Source organism: Astatotilapia calliptera, chromosome 14 (assembly GCF_964374335.1).
Source record: "Astatotilapia calliptera chromosome 14, fAstCal68.1, whole genome shotgun sequence".
In the NCBI taxonomy this organism is placed as follows: domain Eukaryota; kingdom Metazoa; phylum Chordata; class Actinopteri; order Cichliformes; family Cichlidae; genus Astatotilapia; species Astatotilapia calliptera.
The window spans coordinates 7,491,007-7,516,120 of record NC_137435.1 but is presented as its reverse complement, the minus strand read 5'-3'; the positions used below and the strand labels follow the sequence as shown (position 1 = coordinate 7,516,120).

The window sequence follows — 25,114 nt, the reverse complement described above, 5'->3', positions numbered from 1 at the left end:
TGCTTTGTAATCGCAGATTTAAGGAGATAAGCGTGGGATCGATTAGGTCAAACTCTTGTTTGGGGTTGTAATTTTTTATCACCTTCCAACTGGAGCAGACTGTTGGGTGGAGGCATTTTCAAAAAGCAATGCTCGGGCAGCCACCCTGAAAACAATTGGAAAAAAAACAATAGAGTTCAGTGCACTTCATTGTGTAAAGTATGTCAAGCTGTAATTATGCCATTTAAGACAAGCATGAGTGACAATTAAGATGATTTTAAAATAATGAAACAGTGTAACTGTGTGTTATCTATTATAATGTATCAGTGCTGTCTTAGTTTACTTGCTCTTGCCAGCATTTTTCATTGTTGAGAATGAAATGAAAGGCTTAACCACACAATATGGGAGGTTTCCTTCCTCCTGGCAGACTCAGCTTTAACACAAAGCTAAACTGAGTTAAACTATATAACGAGGCCGCACTTGACCCTGGACATAACCCCAGAGTCATGGGGACAACAGAGACTAGGGCAAGCTAGCTGGATGCTATACGGGAAAACTAATTGAAAGACAAGTGTGACTGGCTTCTTAGACAAGACAAGTCAAACTATCTATTCATCTCAAGAGATCCAGTGCAGACTGGTGCTGGGTCACGGCAACCCGAGAGCAGGCAGAACGTAATTAAGGCCAGCTCTCCCACCAGAGCAGAAAAGACATAAATCTCACAACACGCACTCATCTGTCCTTAGAAACCTCTCGATGCTTGTAAACAGATGAAGGAGGCAGAAAACTCAGAGGGCAAACAGAGAGGAAGGGAGAAAGAAAATCAAGTATATATGTAAAAGCCTGTTTGCCTTGTATTTATTTTGTGGAGACATGTTAAAACTCTAACTTATGATGAGAAAAATGATTTGCTTTTTAAAGCTCTTTACACTGAGCCAGGTCTTTGGTAGCCATTGCTGACTGAAGTGTCCATCCTGCGGCGGATCGCTTGTTTTGGTGGAAGGTTTGGGTGCTCAGTAGGCTTTAAACTCTCTTTGGACTCCAGTGTTGATAAACTTTGGACAGATCCAGAGCAGCTCCTGTGGCCTGAAGGGCGACATACAAATAATAACTCGTAAATGACACATAGAAACAAAAGGCAGACACTAAGGAACAGCTATCACGCTGCACCAAATAAATCAGGAAATAACAAAATATTCTCGAGCTACTGTCAGTTTTTGAAAACCCTTGAAGGATAAATCATAACAGTGAAAACTACCCAGTTTATCTATTCTGTCCTGAAATTTCACTTTCATGAGATTCTGATCGACTTGATTTTAAGTCAAAATAACTGCAAATTACGTTTCAAATGGCATCGCTTCACGATTATCGTACCTTCGGATATATGCAATGATTTGAGAGAGGGTGCCGTGGAGCGGTTTAGCAGCTCTGGCCTGAGGTCAGCACGACAGTGTGGGGCTTTCTTGGGTGCAGGAGACAGCCTTGGTGTTGTGCTGACTGAGGACGAGCTAAGAGCATCCTCTGACTCGCCATCTGTGCGTCCCGTGTCCTCCCTGGAGCTCGAGTCGGGACTGCTGACAAACACGGCACTCTGGGGGCCATTTGAAAGCTGTGAAGGTGTCCGGCGGAGGTCCAGGAGTGACTTGTCCTGACATGTCCTCTGTCTAGACGAAGCTGTTTTGGAGGAGGTGTTTTGCTCAGAGGAATGGGAAGACAGAGACTCCATACTCCCCATGGGGGTGCTGTCTGGACTGCTGCTCAAAGCGTCACCTATGCAGGGACCAGAGACGAGGCACACAAGGCCCTCATTAAAACCTGCTTAGCAAGTAAAAGATTTTAGCTTCTTTGCAATTTAGACAAAAAATGTTTAGATATTATATTATTCATTAGCTTTAGAGAGCTGGCCTAAATGTAGGAGACTGCGTGTAAAGATTCCTAAAAGATATTAAAGGCGTGGTTTAACAAATTGTGACACTCATCACTTCCTTGGTACTCACTATCTGCATCTGCAAGACACAGTGTGGGAGTGTAGAGGCTCCGGGGTTTTCGGGGCCCGGTGGACAGACAGATGGCTCTGCTCCTGCGAGAGCCAGGTCGACTCTGGGGCTGGGGCAGAGGCACATTGGGATCTGGAGGCTGGTGGAAGATCTACAGGTCCAGAAAGAAACACTGATTACTCAATACAAATACAGAAACTATGTATTTCTATACAGTCTGACATTTCAACATGATTTTTATCAGTACTCTTCAAACACTCTCAGTACCCATTTATATATTTTGATGAACTAACCTCTAACTAACAAATCTTAACCACCAGACATCTAGCAAATCTTGCTTTTTATATCTCTGGTTTAACGGTTCTGTAAGTAAAGATAATTATAGCAGCTATGTAAAAGTATAGTAAAATATTTATCCTACATAAAGAATTTTTCAGTTTGCACAAAGTTTTGTTAAACAAGGTTTCATTTGGTCAATAATTCTTTTTTTTTGTTCATCAAGTGGTAAGAAAAAAACAGGAAAATGTTAAATAAGGTGACAGACACATTGCCTTCATGATAGATTGGGTGATTGTGCTTCTCATGCCACCCCTCGGGGGCTCATTCAGAGCCAGAAAAAAATCCTGTTATTAACGACGGAAGTTGAATTACCTCCGTGTTTCGGCGTGTATTGATAGCTGGTCTAGCAGGATGTGCGTGACTGGCCCTTTCTATAAAACTGTTTGCCGATGTTACACTTATAAAAGGATGAGATGGAATTTCAATTACAATGTTAAAATCACAAGTTTAAAAACCTCACCTTTTCTGACCATGCCACACCTGTCACAGTACATCATAACTGTCAAACTGTTGGACACACCCAGGAGGCTAAGTAATTATGAAACAGACAACAAAGAGAATATTCTAAGTGTAAGGGGACTGTTTAGTCTTTCATCTATTTGATTTACATCATATTTCAGGATCATCTGAATGTGTGTATTATTTGGGTTACATTAGATTCCTTTACGGTGTTACCTTAAAGGCAATGAATATAAAGATGGTGGCTGCTAGGATTGCTAAGATTGCCAATTTCCCTTTATCTGCAATTGCATTTATTTGTCTTTAATTTGATATCTCAAGTGTAAAAAAACAATCGCTTGTCTATTGAACAAGCTACCTAACTGCCATTAATTGTCCACCTTTAAAACAGCCTTTGGGCTATGACACTGGGTGTTCAGTAAACCAGTACAAACATCTCTGTAGTTTTTTTCTTGATCATTTGAGCTGGAAAGGATTCAGAAGCAACCCCAAAAGATCATGAGAAGCAGCATTGATGCCTTCAGTGCATCTCTGAGACTAAAAAAGTAGAACTTCAGGGCGAGCCCCTAAAGCAGGGGTATTAAACTAAAATTTGAGGAGGTCCAGTTGGAGAAAATCTTCTCAAGCAGAGGTCCGGGACATCATAATGTCTAACTTACGTTATGATTGTGATAGAGAAGCAACCTTTTTTTTAAATTTTTATTTATATCTGAACGTATGAACAATAGACTGTCAAATCAATGAAAATACAAGTTAAAACATTTCAACAAAATTTATTGTTAACACTGAAACACACAGTAGGCCTACATTAGAAATAGGGCTGCTGTTTAAAATGAATTAGAGAAAATAAATAAAATGGCTAAATTGTGCATCTTAAAACAAAGTGCTTAATTTCAGAAAAAAAAAGTTTCCCTTTTTCTTTACATTTTACATCTCGACTAAACAGTCTCAATACATTTTCAACAGATAACCTCAAAACATTTTAACAATTTTACAGTTTCTCTTTCTTTCCCCCTTATATTCCACGTCCCAACTTTCTGTTGTTCAGTGAGAGAACTGAGCTTTAGTTCGCTCTACTAGGATTTTAAATCTGGGCTGGAATGGTGTCAGGGCCATTCTCATACACATGTGTAGGTGCTCATTGGTGATCCTGGAACGATATTTAGTTTTTATTATGTTCATTTTGGAGAAAGCTGCCTCACAGCTGTATGTGGAGCCAAACATGGCAGGTTCAGTTCTTCCAAACTGCTCTTTCAGGGCCACATCTGCTTGGAGATCAATTAGTTGCATTTGAAGAGGCCCAGCATTTGCCCACTTGAAGTGCTGTGTGACTTCCTTTGAGAACCCTCTGACATCAGTGATGGCAAATGGGTTCTTTATGAACATGGTGAGCTGCTGTCCAAAGCTGAAGCTATCAAAACGTTTGCTGAAGTTTTCAATCAGCTTATCAACAAAGTCAACAAAAGAGGACACATCTCTCTGTCCCTGAACCTGTTCCTTCACTGTTGGGAAGTGTGCATAGTCTCCTTGCAGGTCTTCTTTGAACACTTCAAGTTTCCTCTGAAAGCAGCGGACAGCTGTCATCAGTTCACAAATTGAATTGTCCTTGCCCTGCAGCTTCAAATTCAGTTCATTCAGGTGTGAAGTGATATCAACCAAAAAGGCCACAATATCCATGTTTTTCCCATCATTTAAAAAGAGAGAAAAGTTTGTTGCTTTTTGACTTTCCAGCTCTTCCAAGAAAGCTGCTACTTCACTTCTGATGGACCAAAATCGCTCCAATGCCCTGCCTTTGCTAAGCCATCTCACATTGTTGAGAAGCAGAAGATCATCAGCGTGTGCATCAACTTCTCTGAGAAATTCCCTGAGCATGCGATGCTGACAAGAAGAAGATGCCCTGAGAAAATTAATCATTTTCATCATTGTTTTCATCACCTCAGCATACTCGTCTGACAGGGTGGAGCATAACACTGACTGATGAATAATGCAATGATAAGAGATTAGCTCGGGATTGTCCTCTTTCATTCTTGCTACAGCTCCTTTCTCTCTCCCCATCATAGCAGGGGCTCCATCTGTGGTTATTGAAACCACTTGGTTTGGCTCTATTCCTCGCTTTGTTAACATTTCCTTAATGGCCAGGTAAATATCCTCTCCTCTTGTAGTGCTGTGAAGGGAAGTTACACCTAGCAGGTCTTCACAGAACTCTTTCTTATCATTGTTGAAGAACCTTACATAAACTAACAGCTGAGCATTGTCAGACACATCAGTGGACTCATCTACAGCCAAGCCTACACATGGTGTCTTATGAATAGCTTCTTCCAGCTGGGATAGCACATCCTGAGCTAATAATTCACTTCTCTTTGTGGCTGTTGATGCTGACATAGGTATTTGCTTTATTTTGTCATGAAGCTCTTCTTTTTGTTTACCCTCAAGTAATGTTTCTGCTACTGCACTCATGTACTCTTTGACAACACCTGCATCTGCAAAGGGCTTTTTGTGTTGACCTAAAATCCAAGCAACTCTGAGGGAACATTCATGAGCACGTTGTTGGGCGGTGAAAGAACTGGTTAAGATCCTTGTGGACTGATCATATTGGGCTCTGAGACTGCTAATTTTCTGGGACCTGAGTTCAGACTTGGGTGGGTATGATTGTTCAAAAGCTTTGTGCTTTGTCTCATAGTGGCGTTTGACATTGCCACTTTTAATCAGTGCCACGGTTTCTGAACATATGAGACACACTGGTTTGCTGCTTGCGGCCGGAAGAATGAACATATATGCGTCAGTCCATTCAGTCTTGAAAGTTCTATTTTCGGTGTCTACTTTTCTCTTTTTTGAAAGCGCCATAGTTGTTTTACCTCTTGTGACTCCCGCTCACGTCTTGTCTCACTGTATCGTTAATCGTCTCGCTTGTCATTCACCTCTCACCATGTCTTTCCTCTGTCTGTCTGTGTCTGCACTCAGCCTTGCGATCGCCTTGAATGCGCAGATGTGATTGGCTAAGTAGTGTCACGTGGGTGGCGTAACTCGCACACAATTGGTTAGTATGTTCCCTGGTCTAATACAATGTAAGGTTACTGCTTAAAATTGAATCGCCCCGTCAAAATTAAATATAATTTAATATTTTGTTAACTATAGGTCCAGGTCCATATAGGATGGCGACTGGGTCCGGACTCGGACCCCGGTCCGCCTGTTAGTGACCCCTGCCCTAAAGCAACCAAGAAAGTGTGTAGAACCCATTTCAGAGAGTCGAGACTGATTTAATAAGACAGAAAATAGCAGAGAGAGAATAAACCAGCCTCTGTAATGATAGTAGTGAAGCTCACTATGAGAACATACGATCTGAACCAAATTTACCTGAATCCATATCCACTCTTGATAGTGGAAAATCCTGCCAGTTTGCTCAAACCTGTTCTGTTCATAGTCATGGGTACTGTACCTTTGCACCATATAAGCATAAAAGACCTGCTGAAGTCCCCCAAATGGAGTCTCAGGTTCAGGAACCATGAGCCTCAAAAGCTTATGTGCCATTTAATCCAGTCTCTACCCCTTGTGTGCCTTATGGCTCCACATTGGCTTCTCATACACCTTCAAAGTGAGTTTTGACACCTAACCTCTCTCTCCTTATATACCAGAAGCCAATCTACAGCTCTACAAGCACCTCAAGTGCCCATTAAAGGCCAAATAATTTGCCTCCTGACCAAATCCCACCAATCTGTTCCTTTGTATGTTCCTATCAAGTCCAACCCTCTGTATCTGCAGGGGCTTAGCATAGTTTGCCAACCTATGGCCTATATTTTCAGTTACCACCAGTTCAGCAGGCCATGGCCGCATTATATGCAGTTTGACCTCCACCCATTATTACTGAAACCTCACTCTATTTGTTCTCCTTTACCTACCTTTCCAGTAACATTCTCCGTGGCTGCTATATAAACTTCTGTGTACCTCAGCAGTTTATATAGCAGCCTCAGGCCCAATACAGGCTCATATTCAACTACAGTATCATGCTCCACACAATTCTCTGGTGCAAAACAGGTGTTTGTTTTAGGTGCAAAAGTCAGCATCCAGGGATAATGAAGAGAACCCAGATATCCAGTGTGATGCACTTGAACCCACAGATTATATTATCTAAAGTCACACTAAAGGTAATTAAAATAAGACTTAGAAACAAGATTAGGACCTTTGATGCCTATGCTGTCTTAGATGATGGAGCATAGTAATAATAATAATAATGGTAAATGGCCTGTATTTGTATAGCGCTTTACTAGTCCCTAAGGACCCCAAAGTACTTTACACATCCAGTCATCCACCCATTCACACACAGGTGATGGCAAGCTACATTGTAGCCACAGCCACCCTGGGGCGCACTGACAGAGGTGAGGCTGCCGGACCCTCTGACCACCACCAGTAGGCAACGGGTGAAGTGTCTTGCCCAAGGACACAACGACCGAGACTGTCCAAGCCGGGGCTCGAACCGGCAACCTTTCGATTACAAGGCGAACTCCCAACTCTTGAGCCACGAACGCATAAATAAATGCAATAATGGTTTGCATTTATATAGCGCTTTTCGGGGCCCTCAAAGCACTGTACAATTCCACTATTCATTCACTCTCACATTCACACACTGGTGGAGGCAAGCGACAGTTGTAGCCACAGCTGCCCTGGGGCAGACTGACAGTGTGTTGACTCAGGGTGCAGCCACGCATCTTGATTTTAAGGGGAGCCAGCAAAGCTTAAACTGTGCACAGAGAGACCACATACAGAAATGCCACAAGTCAAATGTGTTAACCTCCAACTTTCTCCCGCTTCATGCCCTAGGAAAAAGTTTTCAAATGACTGTGCATTCACCTCTGACATCATAATGTTTGTTGAGCAGCATTATCCTGTGGATAAATTAAAACTTCTAACTTTTAACTGCACATTGTTGTTGGGTCCAACAATCCATTCTCCATAACACCTACTGAAATAGTTCAATAAAGCTCAAAGGGAGCATGAGCACAATGAGCACATGGTTGGGGTCGTCATTACAATTTCTCTTGATGAGTCAGCTGATTCTGTCCATTGCTTATTCACCTCACAAGACAGCCCATACACCGAATTTAAGACATAATGCTGACACCTCCACCCTCCCTTCAGAAGTGAGGGGTTGATTCATCAAAGATAAAACAGGGGTATGAATGTCTTCCTTGCAGAAACATATGCTACCCAGAGACAAGAAAAAAATCACTGTGATAGCAACAAGGATGTTAGGTTTGTAGCTTGAACCTATTCGCTGGAACGTTAAGACAATATAATTACACTGCAAGCAAGACGCAAGTAGGCAAACTTCTTCATGGTACTCGTGCACGGGAGAGACTGGACAGAGCGCCGTCCCTTCGCTTGACCCCAGTAGCTCTCGTCCGTTCTCCCGTACACTATCCTTTTATTGAGGTTACATGAATATGCATAGGGTCATTAACATATGACGTCTACATACACACAAAGAGTACCGTGTGTGTGTGTGTGTGTGTGTGTGTGTGTGTGTACTGCTGATCAAAGGGTCAAACATCCTTGGTCAGGAAGAGGGTAGCCTCCCCCTCCCCCTAGATGGTTCATCCTAGATAACACGGTGAGGAAGTCCTGCAGTTCATCTAAACAAAGAGCACTTAGACTAGAACAGACGCAACTACGTTAATCCTACCATAAAACAATAAGACACGGTATGACCTCTCATGCTCCCAAAGTGCTGTCTAATACACACAAAGTTTGCAGACTATCAAGGATCAAAACCTCTACCAATCTACAACTAATTACAAAACTCTAAGCATATATAAGTAAATATTTCTAAGCATAAATGACAATCAACAATACAAATCTAACAAGGATGTAGTTAACTTACCTTCTTCTAGATTGAGGTTATGCAAACTGACCTTCTGGTCCATAGTCGCTGACTGTTTTAGGCCTTTAACTATCAAACTTGGATGTTGTGGTGAATAATGTTTAATATTAACATCAGATACTCTCATATTGAACTCCTACAGTTCCATTCTGACAGTTTCCTTATGTCCCACAGACATTTCACTGCATGCAGAGAAGAGCCCCATGAGCTTCTTTCTAACTGTGGCAATTTTAAAGAAGAGGCAAGGAGTTGAGAGATGCATTTGCAGCCATGACCCATCCCTGAAAGTCCCAAATCCAGCTTCACTTTAATCCCCCAAATGCTCCTGATTTTGGGTAGTGTGGGAGAGAGAAATTAGGTCCATGAAACCTGCTCTTAGGGGGACAGTGGGAAGTCAAACCATTTTCCACTTTCAGAGGAAAATTGTGGTAGTTGACATAGAAGGAGTCTTGAACTCTTAACTGATATGATATAAACATCTGATAGTGTTGATCCTTTTACTCTAACCTCGTAGTTTTAATGGGGCAGCGAGATGTTTCTCTTCAACAGGCTGTCTGTGCAAACTCAATTCTTAAAAAGTTGGGACGCTGTGTATAATGTAAAAACAAACAAACAAACAAAACAAAAAAAATAATGGCATGATTTGTAAATGTCAATTGTAAATGTCTATTGTGTTTTATTCACAATAGAACATAGAAAACATTTAAAAATATACCCTTTTAATTACAATATGAGCTCATTTTGAGTTTGAGGCCAGCAACACATCTAAAAAAAGTTTGGCTAGAGACAAAAGGCTGGAAAAGTAAGAGGTAAAAAAAAGAAACAGTTGGGGGAATACTACTCTCTCGCTCAGGCAGCACTGTGTTAAAATCAGGGATGATTCTGTTATTTAAGAGTAACTTCACAGGCTCAGTAACACTCCCAGAAATTATTGTTTAACACAGTTCACTCTGCTATCCACAAAGCAGTTTAAAGCTCTATGGATCAAAGCAGATGCCATATCTGAACACGCTCCACAAATGCTGCAGTCTTCTCTGGGCCAATGGTAATTGAAAATGGACCGAGGCAAAGTGGAAAACTGTGGTCAGACAAATCAAAATTCTAAATTCTTTCTGGAAAACACGGCTGCAGTGTCAACTGGACTAAAGAGGAGAGGAACCATTACATATTATAAGCACTTAGTTAAAAAGTCTGCATCTTTCATAGTATGGCACTGCATTAGTGCCTATAGAATTGGTACCTTGCACTTTTGGAGTGACACTTTCAATGTTGAAAGGTATATATAGATGGGTTTTAGAGCCACCTATGCTCCGATGCAGATGTCTTTATCAGGAAGGCATGCATGTTTCAGCAAGACAATGCTATACTGAATTGAAATTATACTTAACCATCATCACTTGTAAGAAATAAACCTCCTCCATGGATCCTGTATTTAAAGAGGCACGCCACATCAAATGTTGTGAGCCAATGCAATCATTTTCACTCACTGGGTGCCTTCAGCTTTTGGCTTAAAAGCAACGAATTAAATTAAAAAAATGAAACAAATATATGTGCACTTGTTACATTTCATCTCAGAGCCAGCTTCTGCTATTTTTTTCTCCTCTGCTAACTGTTTGACTGTATGTGCCTCTAGCACACGGCACAGAGCACACAATCATGCACGCAAGTGCGCGCGCAAACAGTCACACAGAGAAATACACACATACACAAATACACACAGCTGATGCAGCCATTTGTTTCAGCTTGTGCTTTATGTATGATACTACTAGTGGCAACAATGTATTCGCATGACTAAATGTCAATTGAATTTAACATAAACATTGGAATATGAAAGTTCATATAGCATTATAAAACGCATTATTCTTGTCGCTCGTCTGTGTCTTCTGCTATCTGTTGCTGTCTAGGTGTCGTTTTTTGAGAAACATGAAAAATGATTATAAACCATAAGAGATCTTTCTATAAATCTGTTCTAATAAGGAAATATGGATATTCTACTTCAGAAAACTGCTGCACGAGGAATGTTTTTATTGATGCAGATATAATTAAAAGCATACCAGGCCATTCAAAGTCAAACTGTGACTCACCTTGTTGAAATTTTCAATGAGTATTTCCACCACAATGTTCTGGAACTTAATGTTCATCATGGCGGCAACTGTCTCCTCTTGTGATCGCATCAATGTAGGCCCGAAGATGACGCCCAGGTTTGACACTGTCATCAGGTTAGACTGGTTTTGTGCAGAAACTCTGCGTTTAGAAGACAAGCACATCATACAAGCGTCCTAAGAATTCACATGTTTAACCATGAGGTGATATTTTTTGGTCTACGAGATAGTGAGAGTTGGCGAGACGCCTGCAATTGCGGTGCAGTGCCTCAGATAACTTTAATTAGTTTCAGGTAACGTTAAGTCTGCAAGTTAATTGATTGATTACAAGAACATGTACCTGACAAGATGCTTTATTAGTAACTCCAGCATTTCCTTGTTTCTTTCAGGCATCTTATGAACCAAAGCATGGACAGCACGCACTCTGTAGTTCTGATCATCGGACTCTGAGAAAGAAAATAAATAGAAATGAGGGAAGAGTAGAAATGCTGGCCACTACTGACTTATGGAATAATTGTATTTCAGATGTAATTGTGTGAAAAAGAAAGTGCATCCCATTTTAATTCTAAGGTTTTATCTTCTGGTCCTAAACAGGTCTTAAAATGAGGTAAATACAACCTCACATGAACAATACATCACATATTACTGTGTCATTATTTATTTAATAAAAATAACCCTAATTCTAACCCTGACACTTAACCCCCAAAACTAAGCCAAAATGCACAAGTAGTGTGTAAACAATTAACTACGCCATTACTACTTCCATTGAAATGAACACGGTAAGCAGCAGCCAGGAGCTGCTAATCAAACACAGTTGATTAACTGATCATCAGCGAATGCGACCACCTCTATAAACGTTTTGGCAGTTTGCAGGTCTGTAGCATTCAGATTTTTGGCAACAGTGCCAAGAAGGAAAGACGAGAAGAAACTTTTGCTGACCATCTATGTGAGAATTGCAATTTGATGTGCATCATTCTGCGAAGTGAGAAAGATTATTAAAAACTGCAAAGCATTTGGGACAGCTGCTAATCTTCCCAGGAGTGGACATATCAGCAAATTTATCTCAATGTTTAAGTTATGTTAAATGTTTAAGTTCACGGTTTTTACGGTAAAAAAAAAAAAGTTATTCTCATTACAAAGTCACACTCGAGTCACTCTGACATCACAGTTTGAGATGACCTGAGATCCATACAAGTATTTCCTCAGATAGAAATGATTTAATCAGATCAGTCCTGACTCATTTGCTTTCCCTGCTTTGATAACCCAGACGTAGTGCTCACAAAGCTCAAATCTCTAAAATGAATTCAAAATGTTTCATAAAGATTTTCAAAATTCTAATGCAATATCTCTTCACATAAATCCTGCTTAACCTTTGCAATTGACATAATTAGTTAGTTATCAGATGCACCCGATTCATTAGTGCTATATGATTTGAATTGTACCAATATCTTCCTAATCTGTTCTATACAAGAAAGGATAATAGAGAACTTGATAAAATATGTAATATGTTATACTTACTGACAGCCATGATAAAATCTTTGTGGAGCTTGAAAGTCATTAGAGGCTCAGACAGGCACCTGATGGAAAAGAAAAAAGAAACAGTTTCAATTTATTTCCTGAGTGACACAGGTCCTGTGAATGCAGCTGGTATCCTTGGTGAGTCAGTCGCAGCACTTAATGTATGACTATCATCAGAGAGGTTTCAAAGAGGCACTATGGAGGCAAGGATGACTCCTGACATTTAAGTGCACGTAGATGGTGGGGCGAGCTGACCTGAGGTAATTCTTCAGGCCGCTGGTGATAGTTTTGTTGTCCCACATGTCTGGGTCCAGGTCCATATCCACAGGTGCTTTGGATGCTATTGGAAAGATGTTTTATTGTTATATGACCACTAGGTAAGTTTAAGCTGCAAATTGTCTTAAGAAACCAATACAACATGACATGACCTGTCAAGCTGCTCAACCGAGGACCGAAAATACTTTCTTCTTGTGTCAAGAGACTCAAAGGAGAATTGAAAATAAATAGTGACGTGTGTGGTGTCTAATAGCACTGGGGGTGAAGATTTAGAGACATTTAACAAACTCATTCAGACATTTCCTGTACAAATGTGTTATATATATATCCAGACGAGACTACCTTGTAATTCAATAAAATAATGACAACATAATATAAGGCCTAATTGCTGTTACACTGTCCTACCACAAGGAGGACCTCTTTCCTCACTCTGCTGGAAAAGATCACGTTAGAAAACTATTCATACATTACCATTCAGACACTTGTGAATTACAGAATAACTTGGTACATTAGTTCACTGATAATACTTTTGATTTTAGTTACTTACAAAAGACTGTGGTCATCAGCTTCTGCACTTTAGAATTGACGCCTCCAATTCTGTACAGTCCCATTGTGTTTATCCCTGTGTGGCAGTGAAAAAAGCAAAAGGATGAATTGGAACAAGGACCTAAGACTTTGTGTTTATTTAGGACTCGTGCCAGTGCAACGTGTTGTCAAGTCCACTAACGAGCACATTGTTAATCATTACAACCAGGTTGCATTCAAATCATTTGACACACGAAAGCTGAGAGATTGAAGCGCCTCACCTCTCATCTCGACCAGGTCAATGCATTTTCTTACAAAGTTGAAGCCTGCCTCATTAAGATATGCTGTAACACAAAACAAGAGCAGAAATGAAAGGACAATTACTGCCTGGGATAACCGCCCGTCATGTGGGATAATAAGCTCTCCCTTATGCCGCTGCTCAAATGAATAGCACAGCCCTGTACTGTGAGGCTGTGCTATGCCTGCTGAGTGGGCATATGTAAAATTATAGTATTAATGAAAAGGCATAGTCATAGGTAACGAGTATTTCTTTCATATGTGTATGTTGTTGATCTCATTATCTTACGTTTTAAGAATTTGAAAGGCAAACATTTTAATCCTGAAGGAGTTTGGAAAGATATAAAAACAATACTCACTCTCTTCTTTTTTGCTTAATATGGCCGGCAGGTTGTAAATCTAGAGAGAGTTTACAAAAATCATTATAATGTAAAGGTTACCTTAGTTTGAATACTGAAAAAAATCGCTGAAAGAAAAGGATAATGTCAAAACCTTAATCCCACTGAATCTAATTTGAGTAGACTGTCCTATTATTAGCACAAGTAAATGGTGAGGTCATGGTTTCCTAAAAACAACAACAAAAAACCTTACAGAAAGCCACCAGAAGAGGGTGCCAGTGACAAATAATTCATTTTTGGCATTGTCTTCTTGCCAAACAAAGGACTTTAAAAAAACCTGACCAACTGCAGCCAGCACCGAATGAATATTTCAAAGAAGAACAGGCAGAGTTCCTTACCGGCTCCCTGCCATCCATGGCCTCGAGCCACAGTCTTCTGTTGGACTCTGACAGTGCCTGCAGTGTCATAACGCCATGCCTGGAAAGATTTAAGAGAAAAGCTGGTCTCAGTCTGATCTCTTTTCCTTGGGGCCCCTGGACAGACCATGTTTATATTGGCTGAGACCACTATAAAAGGACTAGTGTAACTAAAATAGCTCATGTGCAAATGCTTGACTTCAATCTATGCCCTCAGTTCACTTTGTGCTTCACATTACCCTTCCAATTAAAAGCTACAAGTTCTTAATATTAGAGTGATTCATTTTTGCACCCAACATGCATACAGCTTTATCTGCTTTCACCTTACTGTGTGCAGCATAGTGAGAATCTGGGGCATTATGCCTTGATTTGTGGCACTGCTTCAGTTGGCTGTAACACAATTATAGAACACTATCTGATGATGGCGGCAAACAAAAAACGTCACCCCACCCAGTAGTGGCAGTTAGTACTAGCATGGAGCTGTGTCAGCTTGCATGTGTTAAAGGTCATTTCAACCAAAATACAAAAAAAGTGCTACACCTTTAACAACACCCCTACTGATATTTTGACATGCAGACAGTTTAGCATTTATTTCACCAGCTTTTAAGTTGTCCAATATTAAAGACTCCAAACCCATACAGGTGAACGCAGAAGAAAATATTTATATTTGTGTTGCTCTCAAATCATTTAACAACATCTCTTTCCCAAAACAGCATCTCTGCTACCCTCATCCAACCTCATATCATTTTTTTAAATGGATGTATTTTCCCTTAAGTCCTTATGAAAGACACGTTGCTGGTAAATTTTTAATGAAACTCTTCTTTCATTGCTACGAGCAGCTCAAATGAAATTCTTTTTATTGGGCTGGCAGAGGATGTTTCAGAGATGGCTATCTCAGAATCTGGGCAAATAAAAGTATCCGCATAGCTGGATACCTCTTTACTAATTCGGGTGAATCAACCCGTTAAAAATGAGGTTCCGAGATGGCTGGCCTGATTAAACTTGGGCAACAGCATGTTTATTATAATGGGGATTAATGGATGAGCTTGAAGCTGACTGGAGCTTGGCCCACATTGTCCTTGTGGTTAGAACACGCACCTTGGGGCAGCGCAGTTAATGATAAATGAGTTGTCCTGCAAATAAATTGCAGTTATTGTCCATGCTCAGCAACACTCACCGAGCGTGAGCAATGCTGCTGCAGTGCAACATTAACACACAGTGATGTGCTAACTCTATTCTGGGGTACAAATCACTATAAAGAACTGATATCAAGCATTCATAATGGATGGCTTGGTCAATTGAGCCAGTGTTAATCAGCTGACAGCTACTTAAAGGTTTCTGATCATTGCCCAATATGTAATCCTATTTCCCCGTGAAACATTAAAAACAAATCAACTATGAATGTTCCCACATGGCCAAAGGTTTTGAAAAGAAAGGGAAAAAAATAGGAATTAATTCTAAGTTCAATATTGTGTGTTACTTGAGTAATTGCAGACAAGAAGAAATAATTTAAGAATGTGTCTTGACCAAGTGACCAAGTCAGATTTTGTGAAGTGCTAAGAAAGCAGCAGGATTTCATTAGGTTTGGATTTAATATTGAGTGAACAACATGATTAGGACACATGCAGCACATGCAACTGCACTGAAAGGGCAGCACTGGTCAGTTCACATACCGGACTTTACAGAAAAACTGAAGCGGCCTGAAAAGAGTTCCACGACAGATGTCATTTCTACATTGACATGAACACAGAGAAAAGATGGGATGGGTTCAAAAATAGAAAAAAAAATAATGATAATGTAGACATACAGCAAACGGAGCGGGGGGAGAGGACTCGAGAAACATGCAGGACACAAACAGAGCTGATTACGTCTAACACTGTTAAACCGAGTCTTTGAAGATGTTAATCAAACCTGAACAGCTCTCGCATGTTCAAACGTTGTGTACTCCAGGGGGAATCTGGGTTAATTTCCAGTATTGGTGAGTTCAACATAGCACAAAATGTCACGTGCAGTTCGACGTTCTTATATTAAGTTAGTTTTAACAAGAAAAAAGTGTGTGCAACTGCTATCTTACTAATATGAGTATTCAGCAGGTGATGTGCAATGACTTTCTTTTTTCTTTTTGGCTCTCGGTGGTGATTAAGGCAATACATAATACATTCTGCATGTGTTTTCAGCCTATGAAAGCTATTAGACATTTTCAGGGATACACATCACAGACCTCTCTGCCACTTCAACATCAAAGCAGAAACGCTTGTCGATGGAGTCCGTTTTTCTCCGAATGCAGGACTTGAGCTTGAACACCTCTGGCTGATTTACGACAAGACCATTCTAAAAATAAACACACTCGTCATTAATTAGTTAAAAATACAATGAAAAATGATTATGGAATGAAAACGAATATATTTACAATTGCAAATGCACGGCTCTGCAAGTCTGAAATGACTAATATGTATGCTGTGTGTTTGTTGTGAGAGACACAGAAGGTACTTTGAAACCAGAAGATTTATGTATCCGGAGCGTCCAGTGCTTTTGTGAAAATATGATTGGAAATACAGAAAAAAGAGAAAAACGAATGAAAAAAAACGTAATCATCGACAACAACAAAAACAGAACATTTACCATTGTGGTTTGGATTTGCAAAATTCTTCTTCTTTTTGTTTGGCTAGTTTTTTCTTTTTGGTGGTTCAGACTTTCTAAACTCAAGCTCGATGCAATCTTCATATGCCTAAAAATTGATTTGGGCTGTCAGCCCAAACAAAGCTACTTGATTGCACGCATTCATATCATCCACTTATCAAGAAGCAGAGCTTTTATTTCAATTATCTTGATTTTAAACACGCGAAAATATAGTTTTAAAATTACATTATATCATTGACCTTGTTTTTCATTTCCCATTAGAGGCCTTCAGTGTCAGCTGAAAGTATCAATTCAATTACCTCCTGAACGGATTTTGTTCTTTCTTTCTGAGAATTAGCCATATCTCACATACAGCACATCCTCCCCTGTGCACGCCAGTAAGACTGACTGTAGCCAACTGCAGCAAACCAGATATGTGGATAAAAATACGCCTGCACCTGCATTGGCTTTGGGCTTTATATTCTCCCTCTCCATCTGTGTGTGGGTTTCTGTGTTTTATTCGATTTTATTTAAAAATAAAAAGAAACCGAGATCATTAGTAAATCAGAATGTAGCCATATCTGTAACATGTGCAGAAAAATGCATGGAAACTCACAGTTATGTGGATATTTTTTTTATATAATTTCTCCCTTGAAGTTTACTGGAGTTCTTTAAAAGTATGTTTTCATAATTTTTTAATCTGTGTGGCACTGAAGTGCACATATTTTTTGTTATCGTCACTGGAACCTGTATTTCTACAAATACTTTTTTGTGAAAAATAACAAAAGGTTAAACTGCGATAGCTAAACACTTCAAAACCATGCTGACATTTTCAGTCGGTTTGCACCTGACGCAGCAGCGCTAAGCAGTATTCCCTGTGGAAGTTACTCCATATCATCATCCAATTACTACATACAAAAAAAGGATTGATTGGAACCTTTTTTCATCTAATACATAAAATGTGAAATAATTATCAGTTATCATTTGATCTACATGAAGTGTCATTAAGTCATAGCGATAAATTCCTACAAAGGAAGTAAACATTCATCAGATCACTTAGAAAGCAAGATACTATAACTGTTTAGTTTAACGGACTATTTTCATTCCTTGAATTCCCCTGCGGTGTTGTTTGTTCATTTTGTTATTTAAAAATAAAACATGTTTGTTTGCCTTGACGTAACGAGTCTTTTGTCTTCTACGCCTAATTTGCAGTTTTGTCAATCTGGCATTTTCCGTTTTCTCCTCCCGGGACAAACCATGCCTTTAAGCCTCTTTTTTTCACACAGATTACACTCTGCTCCTTCTTTTCTTAGCTTTTTATCGTGCAAATGTTAAACTAAACAAAATAAAGTGAATGTAAAGTACCTGTTTCCCAGCTGACTTGTTTTCAGTGTTGCTCATGGTGAATGTTTTGCTGCTTTTCTCATAAGTGCAGTAGTGACGTGTCCAAGTGCATCCCAGAGGACCTAGGACAGAACAAATGCAGAAGAAAACACTAGTTGAGGCAAAATAATTTTTCACTGAATCACAGGCTTCTGGAAAGACTTCTGAAAATCAATTTGCAATTTTAGTGTGATAAATCAAAAGTTGTTTATTGCTGCTGATAATAATCTACCATTTGTGGTAACTCCCCCATTTGAGAGCACATCAAAGTGAATCCGTAAACAGGATGAATTATGAGTTCTGTGTGAGTGGATCTCTTCGGCAGAGGCCTGGGAGAACTCGAGACATGTTTATGGTGATGGATGTAAAACCATTCACTTGAAAGTGAAGGGGAGTGAGATGGCCTGGATGGCTGGGAGCACAGCTAGGAAGACTCACGTTTCTCCTGGACATACAAGAAGCCTTCCATCGTCCACTGCCCGGGTGGTTTATAGTCCTGATCTGCCGACCTTATCCTCTTCATCAGCTTCTCCACTTCCTGCTTGGTGCTCACAAAGTTGTTTCGTGTCTGTGTGGGAAATTTAGGGTTATGTTATCATTGTGTTATCTCTGATCTCTCAAAATAAAAACACATCTATTTTTTCTCAAAGAACAAATAAATAAAAACTATCATTAGACTTTTTAAATAATACTTTTTAGGTCATTTAAAATTAGAACACGATCTTGAAGATGTCAGCCTCTTATTTGGAGTCATAAAGGTCAACATCAGGCCATTTAATATCTCAGAGAGTGGTGAAGCAGCCTCCATTCATCCAGTAACCATCAGAAATCTTTGCATCCGAGAGAGGGTTACCGAGTGGAAACTGTAAGGGCAACAGAACTGACATATTGGGTCAGAGAGATGTTTGAACCATCAGGACCTAAGTAGAGAGGACATAGTGATGGAACAAGGCGGCACTGCAGCAACTAGACTTTTACTCCCAAGTCTTTTTTGACACACCATAAAATGGCCTACAGTTACTGCCTGCAATGCAACACTGAAAATATCGATCCTCGGCGCAGCAAAGAATTTCATTTAATCACACAGCTATCCATTTGTGAAAACTCCGCTTGTTATATCAGGGTGTGATAAGCTGCAGAATCTGATTACGTGGCTGGTTGCCTTTGTGTACAACCCCTGAGGTGTTGAGACTTACGTTTTGTAGGTTGAACTGGAGCTGCTGTTTATACGGCTCAAATTCGTGAGCCAGCTCATATCCTTCATGGTAGAATGTAAACAAACCCTGAAGAAAGGCCAGGAGCTGGAATGGAACAATATTTATTGGTGAATTATCGAGTTAATAAACATTACAAGAACTTGATTGCCTATTTACATGGGCAAGTGTTTTTTTAAAGGCATCTTGTAAAACAGAACATCCATTCTACACACCGAAAACATTTATAATAGCATATAATAGAATATCCTACCTATAACATAAGTAATCCGGACGTTTTTCTATTGTTATTATTATTTGATAACGATGCACTTATTATGATAATGTCATCTCAATGATATGTACATTGTTTTCTATTCTACCAATCATTTTGTCAGAATTTTTTGTTACATTGTTGATGTTCACTTTTAAATCTCATGTTGAAGGAATTTGAGTCTCATTAATTTTAAATCGATAATTTATTGAACATTTTTGTACTGACAAGCAGAAAACTGAAAAAAGTATATTAGTGGAAAAAAAACCCAAATTTTAAAAAAGTTTTCGGCTTTTATGGCAGACAGATATTGATCTTGTTTTTTGTAGAACACACAAACATCCATGGCCATTGTGGATACATCTAAATATATTAATAAATAAATACACACATAAATAAAGCATAAAGATCTACTGTTACAGAGAAACAAACTGATGCCATCTCTTGCGTGAACAAGTGTGGTCCACAAACATGGAGTTGCTTTCAGTAAAACCTTCAGACACAACCACTGATTTGATTTCTGGGCTGAGGCTTGGTATATCAAATGTTCAAGGATGAACCATCTTTTCTTTGCCCAGATTCATCACACACAAGGTTGAGCCTTGTCATATTTTGAGCACTACCTGGGGCCCGGAGATTTACATTTTTGGGCCAGGGTTGTGGGTAAGTTGCCAGTGGATGTAAACAAATGGGAGTAGGACGTCTGAAACAGCTACTTTGCACCCATCTCACATTCCCAGACATTTAATAGGAAGCAAATTTAATGTTTCCTGGTAGCATCTGCACTAAAGATGTTAAAATCGACTCTACATATCTATAAAGCAGGGGCTTTCATAAAGCCTTTGATTTGCACTAGCACTCTGTCTTCTTTTGTTTGACAGCCGATACTTCATCTAATTTTACCCACAAGCTTCCCCAAATGGATCAACTACATTACAAAGAATTTGTGATGAAGATGACAAATGCGTGGGATATACAAGTGTGGTTATGTTCCTGTGAGTGTTGTATAAATGCACCTGCCTTCACTCCAGGATGATAGACATTAAAAAAAAAAGAAATGTAGTAGTAGTTACAGAGATCTGGTGGTATTTTGACTACAAATAAAATATATCAAAGCATGAAAATGTACTCCTTCATCTTTAAAATGCAAAACTAATTTAGCAGAGAAATATATAAAACTGGCACTTCACTTACTGGCTCGACAAACTCAAATTTCTTCTTTTCTTGCACTTCTTGTATTTTGAAGACATACTCAAGGGACGCATCATAAAAGAGTTGTCTCTCCTTGTCAATCTGCATGTCAGCCTGAGAACGAGCAAACAAACCAGGGTTAGTGCCACAACAACGACAAGCGTCAACCTAGGAGTTAATGTCTGTATCACCACGTGGAAACAGTCTGTTGTTAGAGAGAGGGGTAAGGAGCACAGCAAAGCACACAAACAGCTTATTTTCCAAAGACACTCGGCTGACCATAAAACTGCATTATTCAAAGACACGTTTGCAGGATGAGAAAATTTGTTTTTCTTTTTACCTCCTGCAGATATGCTTCCTTCTTTTTGGATGACAAGCTGAGGTGTCTCTCAAGTGTAGAGTAGTATTTCTCTGTTTCTTTATCGAACTTTTTCTTCCCCTCCTAAAAAGGTTCACAAGACACATGAAAGGCTTAAACATTACCAGAAATGTGTCACTTATTCCCCGATCTGGGGGTGTGGGAATGGATTGCCACTAGGTGGAGGTCTAACTACAGTTTCTCATGCCATTTGCCACATGTAATTAAAAATTTCTGACACTAGATTATTGCATGTCTTGAAAGTGGCTTATAACAAACGCACAGAGGAGCAGACAATGTCGGCATATCGATGGGTCATGTGAGAATAATGCACTGTTATTCACAGGCAGGTACATAACTTCACAGTGAAACCCACAGCACTGTAAATCACACATAGCATAATGCTTCTGGCACTGTCACATAGCTGACCAGTTGATGTTAGCATCTCTTTTCTTGTTCTGCTTTGCTATCCACTGACAGACACAAGTCAGTCTCAACAGTTACAAGTCCCAGAATTCAGTCAGCATGTTTCAGAAGACTCTGAAGAAGGCGCAGGAAATGGGCTTTTCATGTGAGATGCCGATCCATAAAGTACACGAACAAAGAAATTAAACATTTTGCCCCCCAGAAGATCCTTTTTATAGTACTTAATCAAAATGCCCAAGCAGTGAAAACCTGTCTCAGTGAGGACATTCAAATGCCTCATCTGCAAGTCTGACCTCTAAACCAAGCTTTGCCTACTTAAAGCTCATCTCGCAATGCAAACATTCATAAAGAGGAGCGGAGAGGCAGAATAAGCGGGGGCTGGGGAAAGTGTGAGGAAACGGCCACTGTAACCAGATCCTTCTTGTTTATTTTCATTCCCATGGCCCTGAAATTTAGCAAGTCTAATCGGCTAGCTACTGATATGACCTAGAACAGCGTTCAGCCCCAGCAAACCTCAGAAATAAAACTGTGGAGGAATTCACAGTAAGACATGGTAACATTTCAACATACAACAAGAATAAAATCAAATCAATAGATAATTTAATGTAGTAGCATCTCATTTTCATCTTTCTTATCACGTCTACTCATAAATAATCTCTTCTGCAATGAGGGAGGGGAAACAAAATCTGTTGTATATAAGCACTCTTTCCTGAAACAAAGAAAAAGAAATACACAGGTGGATGAGAAAATAAATATATGATTAAAAATGATGTCAGCTGACAGGAAATAAATTTCCCTTAAGGTTTTTTTTTTATTAGAGAACAAAAGGTAGCTGACTGTCTTCTCTGCCACTGTGATGTGACATTATTCTGTGAGCACGCATACAGCAGAAGCCCTGGGGAAAACACAAACATGCACACAAACGCACGGACGCACATGCACACACACACTGGAGATCACATTAAATTAAGAGCTTTAGGTTTAGCTGAGCCCCACAGTCACAGCAGGAATCTCCCAGCGCTGCTGACCAGTGTGAGCACACCAGAAAAGTCCTCACAAAAAAAACCACCCAAAAACAAACCTCTCTCTGTCTGTCTGGCCTAACTCTTTCACACTTACAAAGTGCAGGCAGTGACTCAGAGCTACAGTGAATATGTGAGGCATAGCCAGCCTGATTAAGTCACCAAAGTGCACTGCTTTGTTTTGATCCAAGCAGGACGTGTATAAACTGGTGCTACCATAATGATACCCTAGCAGAACACCAGGTGTTTCTTGGTTTGTCCATGTGTTGATCATACCCCCCAGCCCCTGGATATGTCTGTGCAATCAGAGTGGAATATGAGCATTTAAATTGCAAAAAGTCTTCAAGAGAAGGTAGTTGCAGTGCAAGGAAAAGGCTTTGAAGCCCAACATGTGGGGACATAAGACATTGGGGTGGATATATATATATATGTATACCCTCAAGCACATGCAAAGTGGGAGTTTCTAACACAAACTAATGCCAGCGTTGGAGAGTAATCATCTAGCTGGGAATGAATAAAGTCAAAGCACTTCCCGACACTCTGTGGTGCACAAAACACACATGAACCTATCACTTGGGAGATTTCCTCATCTGATTGCTTTGTTCGCTCTCATGAATAAATCAGATGCAGGAAGAGAATATTCTGATGCAGATTGCTCTGTAGTGGAATTTCTAACTAGAAAAGTCTAATGTTGCTGTTAAGAGCGCTTTGATGGCAGCTGTAGTATGGGTAACTTTGCTAATTGCTAATGTAACATTGCAGGGAGGAAAGCGATGAGGAAAAACTGCAGGCGGCTTTTTTTTTGGTCATCAGGACTTCTCAGTTTGCTATAGAAAGGATGCTGAGAACAGATATGAAGACTGCAGGAGGAATATTTGGACACTAGCTGCACATCGCTAGTTTTGACAGTGGCCCTAACGAGCCTCAGGGCCATCATTTCTACGCCTCTCATCGCCATGGTAACAGATGCAAGCGGCAAGGGAGGTCGAACGTTTCTGTGCACGTGTATGCAGAGGAAAGAACCCCAGCTATCACACTACACTTCCTCATTTCTGTCCATCCTAGAAGAACACAAACATCAATGTCTAGCGAGGAATCACATGCGGGATATCTCTTCGCTTGTTCATTTTAAACGGATTCTCTGAGCAGTGACATGAAAGGGAAAACTTTAAAACAAATCTCTATGAGCTCACTAGAGGCAGCTAATTGGACCAGGGGTCCAGAATGGTGATTAAATAGCAATAGCTGGGTTATTTTGATGTGTGATTTCACCACACAGGAGCTGGATGTGGTCCACATAAATAAATAAATAAATAATTGTCTCCATCTTTACCTGATATCCCACCTGCTGAGAAGACAAGAAGTTGGCCAATTAGTATGAAATAATTACAACATCTGCTTCTGCAGTTTAAAAAAAAACAGAGAAAATATCCTTCGTGTGTGAGGCAAAACGCAAAGCTTTAGTCTAAACAATATTCATCAGTCCCTTTGTTTTCTGGCTTTAAAGTGATAAAGATAAGAGTTCGCAATATAGTATGCATGCCTTTCCATTTCACAGTGGGATTTTCTTGGTATATCACAGACCAACTTTTAAAGGCTGAATAAAGATGCAGCAAGAAAAACGCTGGTATCTTTATATCTCCAAAAAGCTTTTTCTTATTATACTCTGGAAAAGAAAATCTTTTGACAAGCTTTCCTTGAATATGCAGTAGGTCTGTATTGTAAGGATCCCTTAGGCATCTCTCCCATCAAGGTCAAGCGAAGCTTTCCTCTTACCATCTTACCACCTAATCTAGAGATAAGAAATAGGGAAAAACAACTTGAATCATTTGGACATTTGGAACTTCCTAATAAGATGACAGATTTGATGATTATTTGTTTTGGATTATATCATAGGTCAGCTTGGCTCATGACTAAGTCTGTGACTAAGAAGTTCTCTCAGGCCACGCAAATTACTTTTAAGGTAACAAGCAAGTTATTCAGTATCTTTAGCAGGGTTTTGCATCTAAGTAATGAATATTTTTAAAAAATCACAGTTAAAATTGATATGTTATAAATTTGATTCCAGTCAGCTTTGTGTTGATTCCAGAAATTTAGCAGTTGGTACCAGTACCATTAGAAATTCACAGCCCAGGATTGGCCTGGGCCCCCTTTCCCTGGTGGGTCGCGGAGTATGGGGGTGCCTACTGGGGTCAGCGGGGGAGCTGGCCCCAGGGAGGGGTCACTTGCCCCTCCCTTCCTTCCCTCCCCATCTCCAGCTGCCTCCCTCTTCCCGCTCCACCACAACCACCCACACATGCAGGACCTTGGAGTAGGGGTGTGTCACCAGGGTGCAGAGGAGGCCCCCCCCCTGTCCCCTTCTGGCTGCCTCTGCCTCAATTTTATCCCACAACTTAGACATTCACATTACTCACGCTCCCATTACACATACATATAGGATCTTGGGGGTGGGCACGATACACGGAATCCAAAGTACCATCAGGGTGTACACCTCACCCCTGGCATCGTTGCCCACCTCTCAATGTTA

General features: G+C 40.1%; 1 protein-coding gene across 4 annotated transcripts in view; it reads right to left on the bottom strand.

Moving 5' to 3' along the window:
• arhgap42b (Rho GTPase activating protein 42b) overlaps positions 1-25,114 on the bottom strand; it is an 80,594-nt gene that overhangs the window by 2,234 nt on the left and 53,246 nt on the right. The window contains exons 5-23 of one of the 4 annotated variants that reach the window (XM_080288371.1): positions 21,122-21,223; positions 20,785-20,895; positions 19,320-19,424; positions 18,562-18,691; positions 18,106-18,206; positions 16,343-16,452; positions 15,795-15,851; positions 14,104-14,182; positions 13,727-13,766; positions 13,352-13,414; positions 13,093-13,167; positions 12,525-12,609; positions 12,270-12,328; positions 11,092-11,197; positions 10,734-10,893; positions 1,977-2,127; positions 1,354-1,749; positions 909-1,065; positions 83-145 (exon numbers count right to left, since the gene is read on the bottom strand). In XM_080288371.1, the coding sequence (XP_080144497.1) occupies positions 83-145; positions 909-1,065; positions 1,354-1,749; positions 1,977-2,127; positions 10,734-10,893; positions 11,092-11,197; positions 12,270-12,328; positions 12,525-12,609; positions 13,093-13,167; positions 13,352-13,414; positions 13,727-13,766; positions 14,104-14,182; positions 15,795-15,851; positions 16,343-16,452; positions 18,106-18,206; positions 18,562-18,691; positions 19,320-19,424; positions 20,785-20,895; positions 21,122-21,223 (2,150 nt within the window). Of the gene's footprint in view, positions 1-82; positions 146-908; positions 1,066-1,353; positions 1,762-1,976; positions 2,128-10,733; positions 10,894-11,091; positions 11,198-12,269; positions 12,329-12,524; positions 12,610-13,092; positions 13,168-13,351; positions 13,415-13,726; positions 13,767-14,103; positions 14,183-15,794; positions 15,852-16,342; positions 16,453-18,105; positions 18,207-18,561; positions 18,692-19,319; positions 19,425-20,784; positions 20,896-21,121; positions 21,224-25,114 lie in introns of all 4 variants that reach the window. The other 3 variants (XM_026193698.2, XM_080288373.1, XM_026193699.2) reach the window with 3 other exon arrangements.